Source organism: Salvia hispanica, chromosome 6 (genome assembly GCF_029641045.1).
Source record: "Salvia hispanica isolate PSC_SH4W2 chromosome 6, Shi_PSC_v1, whole genome shotgun sequence".
NCBI lineage: Eukaryota > Viridiplantae > Streptophyta > Magnoliopsida > Lamiales > Lamiaceae > Salvia > Salvia hispanica.
Genome location: NC_142697.1, coordinates 30,312,289 through 30,326,858, shown reverse-complemented (window position 1 = coordinate 30,326,858; position 14,570 = coordinate 30,312,289). Strand labels below are relative to the sequence as shown.

The window sequence follows — 14,570 nt, the reverse complement described above, 5'->3', positions numbered from 1 at the left end:
TTTACAGGCATTTTTTTACAAAATTTGTTACGTTAAGATTTTAATCTTATTACTTAATAATTAAAGAAAGACTTTTTTATTTCTTCATTCTTTTTGATGAAATTCATCATCATTATTCAATCCAAATTATAAGTACGCAAATTCGCTATTAATGTTGTTGGCTATAATAAACACTTTTCGCAATTCAGTATAAAAAACTAAATCGCAGTTTATCCAATAAAACTAAATTTAAACAGCTGGCACTACAAAATGAAGTTGGATAATATAATCAATATTTATCTCTAAATTTAAATTAAACGTAATTTGCTTGCAAATCTTGAAGTTTTCGGCAGAATCCTATTGAATTATTGACTCTTTCGACTTTAGCAATTTAACTATCGATATTAGAAATTTTGTATTAGTAATTAAAAGTCTGAAAAATAAAAATAAATATCGAAAAAATTATATTAAATTGAAAATACAAAGTGTTAATGGAATCGGCGACAGTGGTAACCAATTCTGAATATTCCTCACAGCAGCCATTGAAATCCCTCTGTAACAAAGCGATTGGGCCAACTCCCATGACTAATCATCTCATCTTCAATTAATTCCTTCAATCATTCTTTTTCTAAGCCCCAATCTTCATTTATCTGTTGGAGTTTTACGTAATCACCTTCTTCGTTTGGAGGGGATTTGGTATTTACTCTGTTTTCTCCAATTTGTAAATAAATCAGCAGCCTTTGCCAGAAATTAGTTTAATATAGTCGCCACCATAGCGATTTCTTCACCTACGACCATCGGTGTCAAATTGTCAATTTATGTAAATTAGTTTATTAAACCCTTCTGCAATATTGTTGAATTCACCGACATCCAGCAAAGCTTGAAGCTTTCTCGTGCAAGAGAAGGTTTGCTATTGAATCCCTCTCTCTTTTATTTTGAACAAGCAGTAGTTGGGAATCTTTTATTTATGCTACCAATTGAGAATTTTAGGTGTGTGTGAGTGTGTTTGTTTTTGTTTCTTACTGGAATTGTGTGGGGAAGGTTTGGTACTAGCTGTGTGTAAAGTTCCAAAGCTGGAAACTTTTTTGGGAAGCTTGAAATTCTGATTGTAGTTGCTGCTATTTGATATGTTGTGATTATGATTAGTTAACCTTGTGATTGCACATTTTTATGCATAGGTTTCTCAGCCTGTGGGATTCAGTAGAAAAAATTGTGTATTTGCTGAAAGTGTTCAATTTTGTTGGAGTTCTCGTGGTGAAATGGTTGATCACGGGATTGACAAGGATACAAAAGCTTTAGAAACTCCGATGGAGAGAGGCCGGGAGGAGTCTAATAGGACCAATCAAATTGATGTTTCTGATGTGTCAGTTACATTGAGAGAGAGACAGGGTGAGGGGGACAGTCTCAATGGAAGTTCTAATGATCGACAAGATGATCAATCTATGGATGGTGAGTTTGATTTGCCTTCGACACCTCTGGCCAACGTTCGACAATCAAATTTGTCCCAGTCGTCTTCTGCGGTAGAGGTCTCTTCGGTGAATGATCTCAGTCTTACTCCATCGCCTAGGATGCACAAAGGTTAGAAATCATGGTTATTAATTGCAAGGACTGGAAATTCAGATAAAGTTGAAGATTGGAACCGATTAGTTAAGCTGAAGCTCTGCCTGTCACACTGTCAGATCGATGCTGTTTTTCTCACTTGAACATTTTCTTTGTGTCTTAAGGATTGGACCATTGCATTACAGCACCTGTGGAGAGAAATCTCTTCCTTGAAAATGAAGAGCTAACATTTACGCGATCAATGACTGAGAAAAGGATGGGCGTGGGTAGTCCATTGTCTGCTCTAAAGTTGGATAGACTCTCTGAACGTGAGAAGGTTAGATACATTGCATAAATGTCTTGAATTCATTCTCATTTGTGCTTCTCAACATGCTTCTTTGTGTATCCAGTGGAAGGTGCGGGTTATACATATCTGCTTTTTCATTTGCTAAAGTGGCATTCTGGTTTAGATTAATCTCGCGTAGCATGTATGCTTTACTCTGGCTGTGGGTTTGTCTCATTGCTTTTCACATAGCTTGATGTTTGCCTGAGAAAATGATTTCCTAAACTTAGTAGCATGACAGTCACCCTCGAACAATTGCTTTGCCAACTAGAGGAACTTGTCTCTGAAGTGGGTAATGTCCTATAATCCTTCAATAACCATGGATCAGGAATATAACTATTTGATGAAAGGTATATGGAAATAATGGAAGAGTCCAATGAGAACTGAGAAGACAAATTGACTGACTACGATGCAAGATGTGCATTTAGTTTGTAACGTGTCAGTGCGACATCTTAATATGCTACACTTGCATTTGGATTGAAGGAATCGGATTATCGGAGTGATTTATATGTGAACTTTGAAGTCCGTCAATTAAATATTCAAGTCTTTGTTTTAGTGATTTTGACAAATCTGATTTGTAGTTTGTGAATGCCTTCTCCCAAATCCTCTTTTTAAATGAATCAATTAGTATAAGTGTAACCTGAGAGAACCCTGCACAACCGAAGTTGAACACCAATGCGGAACATAAGAACACAATGCATGAATGTGCGGTTAAGCTCAAATATTGGTTCCCTACTCATTAATTATAGACGTTGTGCTCGACTTCTTATTTCCTTAGATATTAGAGCATTAGACAAATATTGATGCTTCTTTTTTCCTGTAAGTTTGTTTGATCAAAGTAATATTAACTGCTTTCAGCTTGCTGTTGTTCTTTTACAAAAAATCCATTATGTATTCAGCTATACATGTTGAGACAGAAAAAAGCACCAGTTGATTATTTTTATGACAGAAATTGTTGATGTACAACGCCCAAATCAATGCTTTATCTCTGTGCTGCCTAAAATAACTTCTTTAGTATTGGATTCTTTGTTATTGGATATCTCATTGGCTTTTGTAGTTTTTCCAATCATTTTCTAATGGTGTTATATACTGGGAAGGGGTTCTGGATCTTAACACTTTCTTCATACTTATGATGATCCAAGCATCCAAAATAAATCGTTTGGTACTCTCATTTTAAAAATGACGCGATAGATGTCCTTGTTTTCATCACAGAGACATGAATCTTTACATCATATGCAATTTGAAAGATATGCTTATTCAAGGGTACCACCCATGTATTTACCATTTATTCACTCTTATCAATAGTCTCTCGAGCATTTGAGGCAGAACATATTGCGCACCTATTTGGACTTATAAGAAGGATATATTTTTTATTGATTTTGTATTTTTATGTTGTTTTGGTCCAGAAACAATTAATTGTGGAGATAATGAAGATCCAAACGGATGGAACTGTGGAGGTTGACCTCACTAAGGATTCTCCTGTAGCTTCATCGTTATTAGAGCTCCATCAGTTGGATAGAGTTCCTTCTACTATTGATTATATTGCTACCGATCATAATAAATCGGTCCCAAAACTAAAGATTGCAGTGCTTGTAGTTGGAACAAGAGGAGATGTACAGCCATTCCTTGCTGTTGCAAGGAGACTTCAGGTAAGGCATAAGTTTCATGTTAAGCAATCTCCAATAGTTTTACATCCCCATTATTTATTGCTTATTCTAAATGAGAACAGGCATACGGTCATCATGTAAGGTTGGCAACTCACGCAAATTTCCGTGGATTCGTGAAGTCAGCTGGGGTGGACTTTTACCCGCTTGGTGGTGATCCTCGTGTTTTGGCTGGATGTAAGAGGTCTTCAACATGAATACACATTCCTAATAATTCCAGAATATTTAATATTAATGTACCATAAAGTAATCAAGTGTGATGACTCTTCTGTGATCCATGATTCATAATTGCATAATAATTATGCAATTAGGTTTTTTATTTTGTCACATCATAGTTGTATGTTGGAGCAGACCATATAGATTCAAGATTCTAACTTTTTTAAGTGAAGCAGTTGCCAAAGTCGGTTTCAGAAATTAATCGAATTTGACGGTTTTGAGCATATTTCATAACTAAATCTATTTCATGCAACTGCAGATATGGCCAGAAATAAAGGTCTTATTCCATCAGCGCCAGGAGAGATCGCTATACAACGTAAACAAATAAAGGCCATTATTGAATCTCTGCTTCCAGCCTGCACAGAACCAGATCTAATTACTGGCGAACCTTTCAGAGCTCAGGCAATTATTGCAAATCCTCCTGCTTACGGTCAGTTGTTGCAACTCTCATACCGCAGTTTAGAATCCTAATTCAGATTTTGTCTAGAACTTTACATATTCAATCTAAATTTGTTTGACTTTTTTTTGTGGAATTCTTGAACATATTATAGGCCATTAGATATAATCATTGATTACTGAATTAATTTTTTAGCTAAAAAATTGAAAACGCATGTCACGTTCAATATTGAGATATACTGATCTATATTTTACATGCCATTGAGATGATTTTCTTGTTATCAGGACATGCACACGTGGCTGAAGCTCTTGGTATTCCCATGCACATTTTCTTCACAATGCCTTGGACGTAAGCTAAAATTACTGCTTACCCTTTTCATTTTGTGTTGGTTAGTTTATCCCGTTTAATTATGTGCTGAATTACAGGCCTACGTATGCATTTCCTCACCCATTAGCACGTGTGCCTCAAAGTGCGGGATACTGGGTATGTGCAATTGTTTTGAGTTGCTCTTGTCAAATTTGGTGAATCCGGATTGTAAATGAATATGTTCTATGATATTTTTTAATTGATCCAGCTCTCGTATATTCTTGTGGACTTACTGATATGGTGGGGTATAAGAGGACTTATTAATGAGTTCAGGAGAAATAAACTGAAGCTTCCCCCTATTGCATACTTCAGCTCATATCATGGGTCGATTTCTCATCTCCCGACAGGCTACATGTGGAGTCCCCATGTCGTACCCAAGCCAGATGGTAAGGCCATCTTTGAGTTGCTTGATATTTTTTATTTAGTACATCAGATTAATTATGTGAATAGCCTAATTTGTGTTGATACTGTTCTCGGCATTCTTCTTCATTGAGTTTCCATGTATAATTTCATCTGTTGATTTCATAGTCATTTGGCTAAATTGCACGATAACTTGTACTAGTAATCTAAGAATATTAGTTCAGAATATGTAATTTGTTTCGTAATATTACCCGTATGGGTTTATCCTGACAATTGATCTGAAGTTCAAAGCTTATAACTTCAAAGCAATCTATCTACTTAAGCATTCATAGCTGATGTTATTTCTCCAATGCAGACTGGGGGAACCAGGTTGATGTCGTCGGCTACTGCTTTATGAACCTTGGATCAAAGTATGAACCATCTGAAGAATTTGCTGAGTGGATACAAAAGGGATCTCAACCAATTTATATTGGGTTCGGAAGCATGGTAGGTGGCAATGCAGCTGGAGACGTGGTTAACTGGTATTTTTTTGAGTTTCTCAATAGTTTGGCCGAACTCGTTAATAATATGTTTTGTCTGCTTGTTAAGCCTCTTGATGATTCAAACAAAACTACAAACACCATCTTGGAGGCTTTAGAGATTACAGGCCAAAGAGGAATAATCGATCGAGGCTGGGGAGACCTCGGTAATTGTAAGTATCTTTTGCTGGTTCGATCTCTTGGTATTTCTTTCTGCTTCCCCCTGTCTAATCCACAACTTTTTCCATGACTTCTAAGGAGATTTTTTCCGTTTCAGATTCAAAGATTCCGGACAATGTTTTCGTGATTGTGGATTGCCCTCATGACTGGTTGTTTCCTCAATGCTCTGCTGTGGTAAGTTTGTATCTCAACATAATTGTAACTGCATACATATAATGATTACATATCACATACTTATCCAACCATTACAAACATTTATTTCCCTCTGTGTGTCGAAAATCGAAATTATTTGCAGGTTCATCATGGTGGAGCTGGGACTACAGCAACTGGACTAAAAGCAGGGGTAAAGCCTTTTGAGCTTTTCTTGTTTTTTTTTTATAAATTATGGAAAATAATTGAGGCCAATATATTTCCTAATATATCTTTGATTTATTCCTGAGATATGTTTCCGACTAGAATTAGGGTTCTCTACTTTCCTTATGAATTCATCCTGAAATTATATAGTGAATTGAAATATATGTCTTGGCATTGCGAATTGGGTAAACAATTCCTTGTGTTCATCTCGTTTGTTTATATTTGAGACGCGCTTTGTAATCTACTCAGTGTCCAACAACCATTGTTCCGTTCTTCGGGGATCAGTTTTTCTGGGGTGAGATAATCTACCAGAAAGGACTCGGGCCTGCTCCAATTCCCGTATCGCAGCTAACCGTTGAATCCCTCGCAGAAGCTATAAGATTCATGCTGCATCCAGAGGTGAAATCTCGAGCGATGAAGGTAGCATCTCGTATCGGAAAAGAAGATGGCGTTGGAGCCGCGGTCGATGCTTTCCACCGCCACTTACCAGCGGAGGTCCCGTTGCCGCCACCGTCTCCGCCCCTGGATAAGGATGACGGCCCAGATCCTATGCAATGGCTGTTCACTCAGTTTGGTAGAATCTGCTGCTGGGCTTGTGGTTCTTAGATTTTGTTACCATTGTACATAGATTAGGTTACTATTCATTTATTTATTTTTATTATGATTAAATCTTTGTGCTTTGCTTGTGACTAGGTTGAATTTAATTGAAATGCACATAAATTAATAAATACGTTAAGTTTTTATATTTATTTAGAAATAACTCAATAAATTTTGTAATTAAAAATTGTTCCGTAAGTACATAAAAGACAATATAAAATACTCGTATTATTCTTCCTCTATTTTCAAGTTCTCATTCTCCAATAAAAATATTTTATTTATTTTTAACTCTTATCTATAAGATAGTAAATCTTTAGTATTTTACTATAAATGATAAATAGATGTCACATTCTATTAAAACTCATTTCACTCACATTCTACGATAAAATCAATATAAAAAAGTAGATTTCATATTCTACTAATTTTTCCAACTCACTATTATTAATATTTCTTAAAATTTGTGGTCACATTAAATGTGACTTATATTATGGGAAGGGAGGGAATATTTTATTGTACTTATATTATGGGAAGGGAGGGAGTATTTTATTGTGATCTATCATATCCTTATTCAAATGTTATTAAAGATATTGAAGATATCATTCGGATTGCATATCTTAAAAACAATTTGCTGTTCATGACTATAACCTCATTTTTCGCCGAAACCAGTGGGATTACAAGCGTGAGAATCGTACATTTAGTATGTAATTAATAAAATAATAAACCATCCTCGTAATTATGATAATGAAGTTGTATGAAAAAAAAAGGAAATGTTACATGTGTACGTTTCTTCTCAGCCCACGCAACATTAGGGAGTAGTAGTATTTTATTGTTACTACATGGCTTAACTTGATAGTTGCAATTTTCCAATGAAATGTTTTACTTAATCACTCAATACTTACTCATATAAATTATATGGGTATGTTGTATTGCTAACTATTTAAGTTACTAACTCTGCTAACTTATCAATAAAGTATATTGAAAATGTCAACACGATGACATTAAAATGTGTTAATGTCAACACGGTGACATTAAAATGTCAACCCATAATATCAACACATTATATTGAAATTCAAAAAAATTAGGTGTTGACATTTTAATATCATCGTGTTGACATTTTTAATACACTGCATTGATTAGTTAGCTAGTTATCAACTTAAGAAAATAACAATTGATCACACCCCTAAACTATATTATATACGGAGTATATATGTTTATCGTACACTTTCAAATTTATGAATTTTATACTATGTTTACAACCTTTTCAATTTATCAAATTTTGTCTCCATCTTTTCAATGTGTAGTATCAATTTATTCATTTTTAGATGAATAAAGGCCAAAAATGGTTCCTAATATATGGCTATTTTATCAATTTGGTCCTAAACATTATCTTTTTGATTATTTGGTCCCTCACAAATGAACTCGGACCCGAATCGGTCCTTACTTAACAGAACCGTCAAAAATAGATGGCCAATGTGATTTAATTAAGTTTTGACCAAAATTAACTATTTTAATTAATATTTTAAATTCTTTCAGAAAAATAAAAATAAAATTGTTAAAAACACTAAACTGACGAAGAACAGTTCTTCGTTCTCCTTTCTTCATTCTCATTCTCCTTTCTTCATTCTCCTCTGTTCCGGCGACGGCTGCAGTTCGGGAATTGCAGTCGGAGAGGAGGAGACCGTCGTTTTAGGGCTCACCGGCGATGCAATTTCACCACATTTCTCCAACGGCGTCTCGCACAATGTCGGATTCCCCCAAAACGACGTCGCAGGGAATTTAGAAAACGAGCTAGGTATAGCTCCGGGAACTTATTCCCCGACACGTTGAATTCCTGCAAATTCGGCAAGTGTAAATCAGGAATTGCGCCGGAGAAGGAGTTCTCCTCGAGGCGGAGGGTGAGCAAATGCGTGAGGCGGTTGACGGATAGGGGGATTTCGCCGAAGAATCTGTTGCGGGAGAGATCGAGGCGGTAGAGGTTGGAGAGTGAAATTAGCGACGCTGGAAACTCATCGGAGAAGCGGTTTTCAGAGAGGAAGAGGAGTTTTAAGGCGGTAAGGTTGGAGAGGTCCGAAATTGGACCGGTGAAGCGGTTTTGCTTGAGGCTGAGGACACGGATGATGCCATGGAAATGGAAGTGGTGTTGGCTAAGATAATGTTAATTTAATTACAATTTGTAATTTAATTTTGGTCAAAACTTAATTAAATCACATTGACCGTCTATTTTTGACGATTCCGTTAAGTGAGGACCAATTCGGGTCCGAGTTCATTTGTGAGGGACCAAATAATAAAAAAGATAATATTTAGGACCAAATTGATAAAACGGCCATATGTTAGGGACCACTTTTGGTCTTTACTCTTTTTAGATGATCGCTTCTAAAAATGGAAAGAAAGATATTAGTATTCTCGTATACAAATTATTTTCAGAAGAAAAGATAATATTCTGATACGTTATATTACTACAACAAAAATAATCGAATGACATTTTTAATGCAATTAAGGAACCTAATTTGTGTTTTTAAATATATTCAAAAAACGTCTTTATTGTTGGTATCCCTACTAAAATTAGAGGATGCAAATAGAAACGTCCTAAAATAGCAAAAGATTAAGTTAATTTGACCTTAAATTAGGAACACTTTCTTATGCGCCCTAAATTATTATATTTTAAAATTTTCTACCACAAGTAATTGCATGTCGATTTTTATGATCTTAAAAGATAAGTTTTTTTATAGTGTACGATGATTCCACTGTTGAAGTGAAATTTTAATAGCCAAAATTAATACATGTTGAAAAGATTATAATTAGCAATTAAAAAAACTTGAATATGATTGATATTGATACAATTTGTATCAATATTCATACAATCAATAAAGGTTAGGGATAGAACTAACAAATTTTCAAATTTAGGTAAATTTAATAAAAATTTAGGATACATTCAATAACTAACCTAGCTATAGTGATATATGAAATCGAGTTCCAAACCAAACTCAAAATACTCAAATTTCTCGATTTTAATCATTAAGGTGCATAATACTCATACAATAGTATTTCATTTTATACATACAATTATCGTACGTGTCCATGTCTAGTATAAATTCAAAACACTTGGTCGGCTATAAAATAACATACATTCCTCTAAAGTATTTATACAAAATCATTATACATAAAATATAATTTCCAACATTTAGTCAAACCATAACTTAACATTACAAATTATAAAACACATTCACAAATTAAAAAAAAAAACACATGCCAAATATTTTATTCATACATCACTTTCCAATATTAAACCGAAACCGAATGTTTGTCAACAAACTCCTTAATCCGCCGAAACAACTCCTCCGTCCTCGCCGCCGTGGTCGGATCCATCTCCACCGCAATCTTATTCAAGTAGAAGCTATGCCCAACTCCCTTGCTCACAAACAGCTCCACCTCCTTCCCCTCCCTCTTCATCTCCTCATAAAACTCCATCTCCGTATCCCACATCAAATCCTCCTCCGCCACACAATACAAATACGGCGGAAGCTCCGGCAACGCAGTTCCCATCGGGCACGTATACGGGTGATCCTTCGTCGCCCCCTCCGGCAGCGCCAGCGCCAGAAACTTATCCATCATGTCCAAAGTCAGAAACGGTGTCTCCGGATTCTCGATTTCCGACCTGCTCCGCCCGCTCCGGCAGAATCCCGGGTGCACCGGAATCGCTCCGGCCACCGGAACCCCCTCCGCCGCCGCCCGGACCGCCACTTGGTGGACAATGTTCCCGCCGGAGCTGTCTCCGATCAAAAAAATCCGGCCGGAATCGCCGCCGCCGCCGCCGCCGCCGGCCCACCGGAGGGCGGCGGCGCCGTCGTCGAAGGCGGCGGGGAGGCGGTGCTCGGGGGCGAGGCGGAGGTAGGGGGACACCACGATGGCGCGCGCATCGCGGGCCAGGCGCGTGTACACCGCGTAGTACATGTACCAATCGGGCTCGCTGATGCAAAAGCCGCCACCGTGGAAGTGGAGGAGGACGGGGAGTTTCTCCGGGTCGGTCTCGCGCCTCTCGGGGGTGTAGATGCGGAGTTTGGGGCAGTCGGAGGGGGGTGACGTCGGTGACCGCGACGCCGTCGATGAAGTTGGCGTGTGGGGGGACGGCGTCGGTCATGAATTTGACCTCGGGCGGCCCGGCCCATGTGCGATCGGCCGAGCCGTCGTCGAAGAGGGTTAGCCACCCGGAGACTTGGTCGATCATTTTCCTTTCATGGACTAGGGCCATTTTTTATAATGTGTTTGAACTTCGATGATTTTTGATTTGTAAAGTTGAACGAAATTTGGTGCAATTTATAGTGGAGATTTGAGGCTGGAGTTAGACTTAGAAAAACATTAGAAATTTCATTTGAATTACGTGACACTTACTTGTGGAAAATTAATAGTAGTATATTGTCATTTCCCACTACTTGCGCTTTCACTACAACTTCCCTACAACCATACTGAAATTGTCTTCTCGTTTCTTCATTATTATTTTTTTCCTATAATGAGAAATCATTATTAAATTTTTCCTATTGTGAGGAAACATAGTGATAAGATAAGAAGAAAAGGAGAAATCCATGATCAACTTCTTGTTGAATTATATAGCGGCAATGGCGTTTAAGACCCCCCACCAACACAATAGCCCATCACAATTTTATGTGGACCATTTTTTTTTTGGTAAAAATAAGTCATTTTTTTGCCATTTTATGAATTCATGAAATGGCAAAAGACTCCATAAATGATAACAAACAATGTCGCACATTTGGTTGCGTTCTGTTGCTTGGTTGCTGTGGTGTTTGTTTTTTGTTGGTTTTGTAAGCCTTTTTGTCGGTTGTTACTTTGATGGTTTTGGTAGCATGTTGAATCTCTTTTGTACGTTGGACTTCTGCTCGCCATTTCTGGTTCCAAGTCTTTCAAAATTCATAAAAAGAACAAAAGATCATTTTTTCTTACTCATACATGATTTGCGATTTGATGTGCATTGTTGTTGACACTTCCGACCCTAGCCATGTGACTTATTGTCGGCTCTATGATGCTAATTTATTGTAGATTGGGTTGTATTGTGATTGTAATTATGCTATTGTTGCATATGTTTGACATGTTGAGCTTCATTGGACCAACTTCTCTTATAAAGTGGGCTTGAAGTATATATGAGCTTTGAAGGTAGGGGTGACTCAGGAAATATAATGTATTTCATGGTAATTTTCTCCTATAAATCTGAAGCCTTTTGAGTGTCAGTGACGACGAGATATCCATGTATACTTTGGGGATGTTCGCTTTGCAAGACTGTATCCCGGAATTAAATATGTAGTGTGTTTGGTTCATGAGACTCAATCTCATAACTCAATCATATATTATATCTTGGTACTATTTTATCTAGAAAACCGAACACTACTTTTGAATATCATCCGAGTTTTAGTGTGCAACTTCGTATTTACACATTATGACGCTTATACAAGTTGTGTTGATTGAGGATGCAATGATCTGAAATAGATGAAGCATATTTTGTGCTCACTTTATGTGGAATTTTTAGAGATCATCGTTGCACATTCTCTAACACTCCTGCTATTCTTAAGGCATGACCCATTTTTTACCTATAATTTTCTAACCATTTTTCTTCACTTCAAGGGCTCTTTGTTAAACAAAGTGCCACTTTCAATAATGAATATCTTTACACTATTAATATATATATTACGTATAAATTATTATAAAATCATAAGTTGCTTATTGAAATTTAATCTTATCTATCTTGCTGAATATAGAATTTTATTTTTATTGAAACTTTCTTCACAAACACTTTTCGTAGGTGAAATGCACTTATATACTCCCTCCGTCCCTTATTAGGAGTCACACTTTGACCGAACACGAATTTTAAGAAATATAAAGAAAAGTTGGTTGAAAAAATTAATGGAATGTGAGACCCATTTTTTTATATTGGTTTTATAATAAAATTTGAGTGAATTGAGTTAGTGGAATGTGGGACCTACTGACTATTTATGGTAAAAATAAAGTGTGACACTTAATTGGAGACGGACTGAAATGGAAAAGTGTGACTCTTAATCGGAGACGGAGGGAGTAGTTGATTAATAGTGGAAAAGACGGAAAAAGAAACGTTGATAGGATGGTTTATTGTTCTATCACTAATCTAATTTGTCCAAATTAATGGATGGGACAGTTAATTTTGATTTAGATAAAGATCTCTTTTATTTAAAACTAGTATCACGGCTGTGCTATGCACATATTAATACTATATTTTTAAAATATTAATTTTAAAATTTAAACTAATTAAATAAAATTAGTATTAACATTAACAATGACCAATATGAGTAACAATTTTAGTTATATGAGAATCAAAAATCCATTGAAGCATAATAAATTTGAAACAAATCATAAAATATAATGTTTAAACATTAAATCATGGAGTAGGAAATAAAAATCTATCACAATAAAGAATTAAACACAATAGATAATTACGCATCATTTTTAAAACTTCTTTATACACTAAATTAACTATAAAATTAAAATCAATCTAATCATTATAAACTAAAACCTTCAATAATCGTCACTCTTTCAACAAAACTTATAGGTAAAATAACTCATTGTTCATTTTTAAAGCCGCCCGTCTCACCTAAAACTACAATAAAATAAAGAACAAAATCTATAATCAATATGTATTAAAACGATCATCCGTAGAACAAAACATAATATGAGACACATGAAAATACACAATTGAAACACCACATGCATTCGATGAAAGAACAAAAAATACCTAACACATGGCAGAATATTTGTGAAAAGTATAAAGCTCGTACGACTAAACCTGAATCACATCATTGATGGAAACAGCATTAGTGTTTGCCCATTCTGGCAATTGTTGCACTTGCATTAGAGGTAGCTTATTCTTAGAAATTCGAAAATTCCTAATTTCCTCAATCAAAGTGTTGGGGTCTTGATTAGTTGTAGACCAGGGCCAGAATAGTTGAAAATAACAGTTTCAAATGTAGGTAAGTGGGTTGATAGGGCATGAAATAATCAATAATGCTCCTCAAATTTGGAACGTGTAAAACCTCCCACTCACCCCACTTAATCATACATTTAATACTTAATCATATATTTAATAACCTTTAAATTATATATATTTAATTTAATATAATTTTTAAATTAAATGACAATCTTGTAAATTTTTCCAAAACTCTCCTTTCATAGATTGTACGGATATCTTTTTGTCCTTAGATAAATAAATCCCACGTATACACATAATTCATGCATGTGCTTATGAAATTGACTAATTACATTTCTTAGGTTTACCATTTTATAGTACAAATTTTTTTGTTTGAGATGCACATGTTGTAGTATACTACCATCTAATATATAGTCAAATGTTGAACAGTAGGTAGGGACAGTACAAATGAAAATAATGGTCGTGTTTCATGTTTTATGTTTTTATATTTGAACAATATTTGATTTAATAAATTTTGCAATAAATTCAAGGAAATTTCAGCGAAATTGTGCGGCTCTCCTTTTCTTTCTTCATAATTTCTAACATTACTATTATCCTATATTCGTTACCATCGATGCATATTTGAATTGTGGCTAAGGACAAAAATATAGAGATGCATTCGTGTTGGAAAATTTAAAAAAATAATTATAATTTAAAATATAAATAAAAGCGTCTTTAAGTGATGACATATTATCTTAATCATTTGCATTTCTAGGATGCTTTTGTTTGTGTCCCTCTAACTTTAGTTGGGATACTAAGGGATACTAAGAACAATGACATTTTTTGAAGCTTGGATGATATATATTTAGAAATACAAATTAAGATCCTTAATTGCATTAAAAATGTCCCTAGCCATTCCTTTTTTAGTATTGTCTTTCTTCAAGTATTTCTTTTTATTTTTTTATGTAATAAACTTACCTAGGGAGGAAAATAACTTTTTTAAAGTGAGGACTATAACATATAGTACTACAAAAAAAGTAGAACAAATTAATATAAAATAAAACGAATATTGCATATCTTGATCATCAGGAATATGCATTAGATCTGATTATGC

The 14,570-nt window shown here is 35.4% G+C and overlaps 1 protein-coding gene and 1 pseudogene across 3 annotated transcripts; one reads left to right on the top strand and one right to left on the bottom strand.

The window, feature by feature from the left end:
- Positions 1–475: 475 nt before the first annotated feature.
- On the top strand, positions 476–6,665 carry LOC125207891 (sterol 3-beta-glucosyltransferase UGT80B1-like). 3 transcript variants are annotated; one of them, XM_048107398.2, is made up of 15 exons: positions 476–884; positions 1,158–1,557; positions 1,704–1,855; positions 3,268–3,510; positions 3,591–3,702; positions 4,001–4,171; positions 4,423–4,486; positions 4,564–4,621; positions 4,713–4,890; positions 5,220–5,350; positions 5,453–5,555; positions 5,660–5,736; positions 5,858–5,905; positions 6,166–6,211; positions 6,287–6,665. In XM_048107398.2, the coding sequence occupies exons 2-15, from the start codon at positions 1,239–1,241 to the stop codon at positions 6,520–6,522; spliced, it is 1,938 nt and encodes a 645-aa protein (XP_047963355.1). In that variant the 5' UTR covers positions 476–884; positions 1,158–1,238; the 3' UTR covers positions 6,523–6,665. The 3 variants fall into 3 exon arrangements, with proteins under 3 accessions (XP_047963355.1, XP_047963353.1, XP_047963356.1); XM_048107396.2 differs by having other exon boundaries at positions 477–884; positions 6,166–6,665; XM_048107399.2 differs by lacking the exon at positions 6,166–6,211 and having other exon boundaries at positions 477–884; positions 6,287–6,429.
- A 2,956-nt stretch (positions 6,666–9,621) lies between these two features.
- Positions 9,622–10,813, bottom strand: LOC125204041 (putative carboxylesterase 17; annotated as a pseudogene).
- Positions 10,814–14,570: the final 3,757 nt, after the last annotated feature.